This window comes from Miscanthus floridulus, chromosome 6 (genome assembly GCF_019320115.1).
Source record: "Miscanthus floridulus cultivar M001 chromosome 6, ASM1932011v1, whole genome shotgun sequence".
Taxonomy (NCBI): Eukaryota; Viridiplantae; Streptophyta; class Magnoliopsida; order Poales; family Poaceae; genus Miscanthus; species Miscanthus floridulus.
In genome coordinates, this window is record NC_089585.1 from 26,112,033 (window position 1) to 26,121,327 (window position 9,295).

General features: G+C 51.2%; 1 protein-coding gene across 1 annotated transcript; it reads left to right on the forward strand.

Annotated features, from left to right (window-relative positions):
- Positions 1-6,778: 6,778 nt before the first annotated feature.
- On the forward strand, positions 6,779-7,720 carry LOC136457911 (uncharacterized). Its single transcript, XM_066457923.1, has one exon. The coding sequence runs from the start codon at positions 6,894-6,896 to the stop codon at positions 7,443-7,445; it is 552 nt and encodes a 183-aa protein (XP_066314020.1). The 5' UTR covers positions 6,779-6,893; the 3' UTR covers positions 7,446-7,720.
- Positions 7,721-9,295: the final 1,575 nt, after the last annotated feature.

Here is a 9,295-nt window from a genome sequence, read left to right on the forward strand (position 1 = left end):
ATCAGGTCGAGCGGCCAAAACCAATGATCACCGTCTATGTTGATGACATAGTGGTCAAAATGGCTCAAGCTTATGACCTGATCGTGAACTTGGCCGCGACGTTCGCAAACCTCTAGAGGTTCAACATCAAGCTAAATCCCAGAAAGTGTGCTTTTAGGGTTCCAAAGGGGAAACTACTGGGATACATTGTATCTGAGCGTGGCATCGAGGCCAACCCCAAAAAGATCACGGCCATCTCCAACATGGGCCCCATATGCAATGTCAAGGGCGTGCAGAGACTCACCGGTTGCCTAGCTCCCTTAAGCCGCTTCATCTCCCAGCTCGGTGAACGGGGGATGCCGCTCTACAAGCTCCTTAAAAAGATAGACGCCTTCGTCTAGACTGAGGAAGCCCAGCATGCTCTCAAAAGCCTCAAAACGTCCCTAACATTGGCCCCTAATCCTCATCGCTCCCAAGTAGGGAGAACCCCTCCTCTACGTCGCGGCAAGTACGCCGCCCTAGTCGTAGAGAGGGAGGAACCGGGACACCAGCTCAAAGTGCAGCAACCCGTATACTTCATCGGAGAAGTGCTTACCGACCCTAAGGTCCGGTACCCCTAGGTGCAGAAACTCCTATACACCATACTAATGGCGACTAGGAAGCTCCTACACTACTTCACCGACCACAAAGTCATAGTCGTCACTTCATACCTACTCGGCAGACATCATCCACAACCGCGACGCCGTGGGACTGAATCTCTAAGTGGGCCCTTGAACTCATGGGACATGACATCAGGTATACCCCCCCGCACCACAATTAAGTCTTAGGCTCTCGCTGGATTTTGTCACCGAATGGACGGAGGTCTAGCTACCGGCCCAGGACGTCTCCCACGAATACTGGACAATGTACTTCGATGGGTCCATAATGGCACCTGGCTCGGGGGCTAGAGTGGTTCTGATCTCCCCAGATGGGAGTAGGCTCCGCTATGCCATCCGCCTCCACTTTTTGGCTTCAAACAATGCCGTGGAATACGAGGCCCTTATCAATGGACTACGCATCGCCATCGAGCTCGGTGCTACGTGACTCTGCTGTCTGTGGCGACTCAGAACTAGTCGTTGATCAAGTCATGAAGGAGTCCTCCTGCAAAAGTCCCCTCATGATAGCATACTGCCAAGAGGTGCGCAAGCTTGAGGACAAATTTCAGGGAATCAAACTACATCACATCCCTCAAAGGGACAATGATGCCGTCGATTTCCTCGCAAAACTGGCCGCCAGGCGAGATCCGCCCCCGAGCAAAGTCTTCATCAATGATGCCCATGAGCCGTCTGCCTGCATCCTAGAAGGTCTGACCTAGACACACCCCGATAGCCAGCCGGCGCTCGAGGGCTCTAACCCCAGTGCCTCTATAACGACATCACCCACAGACGTCGCTGTATTGGCACTCGATCAAACCGATTGGCGAGCACCGCTACTCGCCTACCTCCTCAAGGAGGTTCTCCCACCTAAAAGAACCGAAGCCCGATGAATCGCTCGATGCACCAAGACCTTCGTCGTGCTCGGTAACGAACTCTACAAACGGAGTCCGTCAGGAGTGCTCATGAAGTGCGTCCCCGCCAGCCGGGGAAAACAGATCCTCCTCGAGGTCCATTCCGGGATCTGCGGGCATCATGCGGCCCCAAGATCCCTAGTCAAAAAAACCTTTCGCCAAGGTTTTTATTGGCCCACCGCACTATGAGATATAGAGGAGGTCGTCCGCAGGTGCGAAGGATGCCAGTTCTACGCTCGGCAAACCCATTTGCCAGCACAAGAGCTCCAAACCATCCCAATCACCTGGCCATTCGTGGTCTAGGGTCTCAACATGGTAGGACCTCTCAAGAAAGGTCTAGGCAGTTTTACTCACCTACTCGTAGCAGTCAACAAGTTTACCAAATGGATAGAAGCCAAGCCCATCACCAATCTCCGCTCGGAAGAGGCGGTCAAATTCTTCCTTGACATCATCTACCGATTCGGCGTTCCTAACTGTATTATCACTGACCACGGGACTAACTTCACTAGGAAAAAGTTCCAAGACTTTAGCAATGGATACAACATCAGAATCGAATGGGCTTCGGTCGGACATCCACAAACTAATGGTTAGGTCGAACGCGCCAACAGCATGGTCCTCCAAGGACTCAAAACGCGCATCTTCGACCGACTCAACAAACACGTCGGGCAGTGGGTTGCAGAGGTCCCAATGATCCTCTAGAGCCTAAGAATGACCCAAACCAATCCACTGGGATTAACACCTTTCTTCCTAGCCTACGGAGTGGAAGCTATGTTGCCCTCTGACCTCAACCACGACGCACCGAGAGTAAAAGCTTTCGACCGTGACCGAGCCATGGTAGCTCAACAAGACGCAGTCGACCTGCTCAAAGAGGCCTGCGAGACAACCATCATCCGCTTTGCTCGCTATCAACAGACCCTCCGTAGGTACCATGAAAGGAAGATCAGAGGAAGGATTCTTAAAGTCGGTGATCTCGTGCTACGAAGGACCCAATCAACAAAGGAAAAACACAAGCTCTCTCCACACTAGGAAGGACCCTATACGGTAACCGAAGTAATTCGACCGGGCACCTACCGACTAGAGGACAACAACGGCAATGTTCTTAACAACACTTGGAACCTTGAACAGCTACGTCATTTTTTCCCTTAGAAACCGGTCTACACACCTTCGATTAAAGCACATGCTCCTGTAAGAGCGCCCCCACCCGAACGCTTTCAACCTAGGTCGCTCGGGGGCTCCATAAATATACAAATATTGAGTACTACCTCTCTATTTTGTTTACTGCTGTATGGAAAATTCCTTCCTACCCTAATGGAAGGGTAGTTTGTTCTTTTGTTTTATCTTATGTAACTTTGCTTTAGAACATTTCGACTGATCGCGCCCTGCCTTTTCCTATGGCTACGACCGGCTGAGCCTCGTGGGCCACGCCCCGGGCTCGCAAAGTTGTGACCTACGAAACAAACGGGTAGGTACGAGATAGAAAGAAATTTAAAAAAAATTATGCTAAGGGAAAACTAAGGAACGAAAGGGAACAAGCTTCCCCGAACGGAGCGACTCCATCACAAGAACAAAAACCAATTACAGTCATTAAAACACACCACAAAATGTCTTACACAGGGGCTTCCCCATGAACTTAAAACTTCCTACATTTGCTAACTACTATTATATTTTTACATGCTACTGGGCCGACCCGGCGACTATCCGACGACGGTGCAACCGACTGAAGGCTCGAGCTGCTCACTTCCCGACGATGCAGCATCTGGCTCAGCCAAGACCAGGGCGACATTCACCTCCAATCCGACATCATGCCCTGGGTTTGCAAAAGGATCCGTAAGTCCTCCCCCTCGCTCACTCTTCCTCTCACTAAGGAACCGCCACAGCGTACAGGCACTCTCGGTGGGAAAGAAGGAAGGAAGAGCGAGGAATCTCCACCAGAAGAGACCACCAGACCTCCCTGAGTCGATTGAGTCACCCAGGAGAGATCAACTAGCCTCCTGAGTCGATCGATTCACTCAGGATAAGCACCTTGAGATACAGGTAGGAAGCGAAGGGGCGCCCCATGCGGGCCATGCCGACTTCAGTCTCGAATGATGAGCACAGGTCCTGGTCGGACATTTCTGACTGAAGCTCTTCGAACCCCGTCTCTCAGGTCATCAAGGTAAGCATGTGTTCATTAAATACAAAACTGTTCACATAAGAGCTAACCCATGATTAACAAGCGCAGGTCTCGGACGGGCGTTTCCGACTGGAGCTCTTCGAACCCCGTCGCTCCAGTCTTCAAGGTAAAACACCATCAAAGCCCCTCTATTTCATTACAAATCATTCATACATCCATACGCGCATTCATCTCATACGCCTGAACCCCCTGGACGGCTAGGGCATGAACCGTCCGGGGGCTCGGGAACTAAGCATCGCACGTGCAGCGAAATGCACCAAAACGCTCCGTGTTGCGCCACAAAGCGGTGGCTTGCCTCATTCGACATGAGCAACCAAATAGAGCCAGGGGAGAAAACCGTAGATGAGCACCGTGCGGCCTTCACCCGGTCTGGCAAACCGGGTCATCTCAATCTTCTCGTTCGATCCTGAACCTCTCGCCAAGCCCATAGAATCTCCATCGACGGGAGGCCGTTAGGCCACCCGGGTCGATCTATGGAACGACCTAGGCATCTGTCGGGCTATAGGTAAAGGAGTAGTGGAATGCCACAAGAGGGCTATGTCGACCCCGTCACGAACGACGGACCCAAATTCCACTCAATCACAACCGTTAGCGAGCTCACCGAGCTAGTCTTCGAGCCTGAGCGATCGGGACAGGCGATGAAACTCAGCCCCTCCGTGGGTAGCGCAAAAACGACTCACAGCCCCCACGAAGGCCCGACAAGGCTCGGGGGTTTAAACACCATGAGACCGCGACTCTGAATTCACGTCGACGGGATAGGCGACATCCGGCTACGGCTTGGGACCGTGACTCCTTAACTCGCATCGATGGGATAGGCAACATCCGGCTATGGCTTGGGACCGCGACTCCTTAACTCACGTCGACGGGATCGGCGACATCCAGCTACGGCTCCTGGGACCACGACTCCTAAACTCACGTAACGGCTTTAGACGGCTTCACTAACTAAAACTAACTCTTTCGATCCACGGCGAGCACCGACACCTGGGTCTACTCACGACTCCACCTTACCCGATCCCACGACGCGCACTGACGCCAAAGATTCGAACTCTATTGCATCCGAAACTAAGTTATTTCCATTCATGGCGCGCACCGACGCCAGGGCTTGTTTCAAAAACTAAAAACTTCCTCGTCCGATCCTCGGCGTGCACCGACGCTAGGATCATTAAGTTCTGTCTCAATCCAATACCCGCGCTTAAAAACACCTCGGCTGCACAACGACGCCATGGTTAAACAAAATTCCATCTCAAACTAAAAAACATGCATAAACGCCTGCTAAGACAACACCCCCAACCGGTTCAGCCTAAACCACCTAGGGCTCGGGGGCTACACCCGTGGGTGCGCTCGCGTGCACCCGCCGGCAAGACAAAAATCCCCTAGACGATTCTGTTCGAATCGCCCGGGGGCTCGGGAGCTCCTGTCGAGTTCATAAACATGGGGTCCCTCGGAGACCGGCTTCCACGCCAAGGCTCGGCCCAGAAGAACGTCCTTTTCTTCTTCTGGACCGGCCCAAGAATCTGAACTCAACAGACCGGAGCACTCGCTTCAGGCCCTGGCCGCCATCGGCCCATCTTTCCAACCGGAGCACTAGCTTAGGCTCAGACTAGCTCCGAACGGCCTCTCCGATCAGAGCGCTAGCGTCAGGCCCCAGCTGCCTCCGCACGGCCTCCACTCGGAAAGCCTGACCCGAGGACCGCCTCCGACTCTGACCCCGTGTCTCCGACCAGAATTCATAGAAAAACACCGCCATCACTATTCTCTGACTGGTGCGCCAGAACCGACTGGGGACCACCCGACCGGGGACGTCCCGCTCGGAAAGAACCAGAAGGCGTGCGGAGAATGATAAGGCATGGCTCACAAGTCAAAACCACTGTACCAGGGACCATACCCTGCACGGAACAGTACTCTGCAGCCACCCTGACACAAAGTATTATAGGGGCCGCTAGAAACTCCCATATGGTAAGCCCCCTCCGCGTGTCTCTGGACATCGATTGCGGTATGGGCTTCAGAATTTGCCGTACCGGGTAAACATAGCACAGCTCCTCACATGCCACTAGGCATCCAGAAGTATTTTGCAGGTACCGGCATCATCCTTCCTGAAGAAGATAGCTCGACCTTCTATACACATATGACATTCTATAGCGACATCGACAGTATTAGGGGGCTTCAACCATTATCCAGTTTTCATCACCGTAGACAACAAGACTTAGAAATATCTGTACTCTCCCCCTCTCACCTGTAAAGAGCCATCCTCTTCATCTATAAAAGGGGATGAGCTCCCTCCAACCAGGAGAGATCGACTTCTTCAAGCTCAGACTCACTAGATCGACACCAACCCCTTACAACCGCAGTACCACCGAGTTCCGACCGCAACCCTTCAGGTCGGAGCCTTTCGAACCTCTTGTATACCCCCTCCTTTCTCCTTCTCGTTTGTAACCCCACCACAGACTTCGAGCACCTGGGCTCAGGAATAAAGTCGCCGACCGACCTCGACTGGACGTAGGGCACGTTGCCTGAACCAGTATAAATTCTGTGTCATTGAGTGCTAGGCCACCTCCGATCACAACGTATAACAAAACTACAAATATTTACTAGTTGGTCACTTTCTGCACCGACATCATGATTGACCTAATAACATTTATTACATATTATAAATATTAGTATCTTTTATATATATTTAATCAAACTTTATATTTATTGATTTCTCAAAGAACAAAAATAACATTTTTTAAACGAAGTAAGTATCCGTGCAAATATGTTTATTAAATAAGAAATGATAAAGCGCCCAAAAAAAGAAGATCACACCCTCAGTGTTGTGAGTATGTGACTGATCGCCATTCGCAAAAGACATGGGTGTGGGTGTCATTCGGCGCAGACCGACTTGACCCACCGTGGCTGCTGGTACTGGCTAGTGCTAGTCGCCAGTCTCCGGCGACGACCTGACCCGTCACCGTCGCCTCTGCCCGTCAACGTGAAGTGTCCCGCACGGCCACGCCGAAGCAGAGTAACACGGCTGCGCCGGCCACTTTGCTCAGGCAACTTGCACGAGCACGAGCGTCTCGCTGTCGCTCATTCTCCCGGCTTATAAGCTAAGCTACCAACAAATACCTCTCGCACGGCCACGGGCCAAGCCATAGCTGTGCCAAGAACAGGTTCGGAGTGTGCGCGTGCACGCGCTGACGCGCACGAGCGGCGGCCATGGCGAGGACTCTGCTCCAGCCCAATAGGGCCGATCAGGCAACCGCGTCCTCCCACTCCCACACCGGCGCGCCGGCGACCTCCCTCCTCCTCCTCCTACTTGTCGTCGCCGCCGCGGTCGTCGTGTCTCTCTGCACCAGCGGCAAGAACGCCAGGCCACGGAAGCAGCGCCGGTCGTCCTCCCTGGCGCCGGCTCCGCAGCAGGAGCTGGAGCAGGAGCAGGACGGCGGCGGCGCCAGCAGGAACAAGCAGCTGCTCGCCAGCCTCAGCGGCATCGGCGTCAAGGTGGCCGCGGTGGCCAAGATGGTCTCGTGGAACCGCCGCTCGCCGCCGGCGAGTGGCTGGAGCAGCAGCGACGACGACGTGGTCGCCGACGGCGACGGCGCCGCGGAGGAGGAGGCGCTGTGGAAGAAGACCATCATCTTGGGCGACAAGTGCCGCCCGCTCGAGTTCTCCGGCGACATCGCCCACGATTCCGACGGCAACCCGATGCAGCCTCAACCGTCGGCCATCAACAAGGATGCCACCGACGATGCGGCGGCCGAGGGTTAGCGAGCGAGGGTGCATTACGTGCAGTTGATGCACTTTGATTTGCATGGTGTGTTAGGGATTGGAGCGTCAACTCGTACGTTATATGTAGTAGTACTAGCTAGCCTGGCCGTGTGTCCACGGATTTTGGGTAGCTGATGAAGGCGTTCACTAGTCCTACACCTCGATCGTTAATCAAAGCGGGTCGCTTTTTTTTTTCAGAAATCGGCAAGCGAATTGCAGTGCTGTATATATTATCTAATCTCGTATAAGTATAATGCTTTCGGTTGAAAGAACTATGTATCTGTCCTTCCAAAATGAAGTCCAGGTGGGGATTCTCTCTCCCCGTAGATTTTTTTTCCAATATAAAAAGAAAAAAATAGACTACAAACACCAACAAAAACAAAAAAATATCACAAAAAGCCAAAAAAACGAAAAGACAATAGTATTGCCGGGTCTAAATCTGGCATCACCACTAGAATTGGGTCCGGCAGAGTGCAACTGACAATGATGGGTCTACCTGTGTCACTGCCCAGTTCACGGATACACCCAGCACAACACAATCAGTCATCAATCGCAATTCACAAATACCAAATAGCATATAGTCTTCCATGATTTTGGGTAAAATGTTAAGTCGGGTAACCGAGGCCTAATACATGAATTACCGAAGTAAAATTGATAGGGTAACTCGGGGTCGATCTCGAGTCTGATTAGCTGGAGTTTTGGTATTGTGTTTTATGCCCACCCCTAGCGTCGAGTGTCTTGAGGTGCAAGAGCAACATTACAACGATACAAGAATTCGTGAGCATCTTCTCGAGTCTCATGAACTTCGAGAAAAGTTAGGGTTGAGATTGGAAGGATTAGGCTTCCAAGCAAAGGCTCACTAAACTTAGATGGATTTATAGGAAGCCCACGGTGTTAGGCCGGTCCAACGAATGAATCAGTGATTGGGGTCAACCAGGGAATGAGTGTGAGAATGATGATGGCGATGGCCTCTTATGTGCTTCTATTTCAGGTGCTTGGAGAAGAGGATTGAACTACAAAATATTTGGTTCAGAGCATTGCATTGTCCAAGGGAGTAAGTTGAGTAAGCAGCGCCCCAAAAGCCATTATATTTGTGCCTTTAGGGCTTAGGCACAAGCCATTTTCTCGCTCATACTGTGCAAGCATTTGTCTCACGATTTTGGTGTCCTTATGCTTCTCTAGTGTCAACTAAGTTAGCGACACTTTTACATATGCTTGCACCTATTAATAAGTTGCTCATATTTCGACATTTTGCGCATCTATTTCTGCCTTAGGGAGTGGTGAGATGTTAGGACAATGATGGCAGGAGACAAAGCCATCGTTACGAAGTTTGATGAAACCTTGCCTCGAATGTGTGTGGGTGTTTGCTAGTGGGGCGGGACAAGGATCACACGACATAATAAAGAAGACGATTAGAGGTTGAAGAAGACATATGGCCTGTTGTTGGTGCACACAATCCTGACAACAAAAGATGTGCACAAGTTTGAGGAAAGAAAATAAGAGTTGGCTAGATTTTCAAGGAAAAAACCAAGCTGAAAATCATATAACTAGGGGTGTGTGTCACATTTCTAGCAAGTTTGGTATAACTGACTATTGGAACTGATAACTCAATTTCTCTACCTGATCAGGCATGCATGCTACACTAAACTCGGTTGAAAACATGACCCAACTAAACAATTCAATAACATAACCACTTACTCTATCTGGACTATATCACAAAACCCAGTTGACTCAACTATCAACTTGCACCACACCTCGCTCTATAATCAACACATCCTTAGATAGTTAGATGTAAAATGACTAAAACATGCATGATTTGACACTATGGCTGTTATTACCAAGTAAGCTAA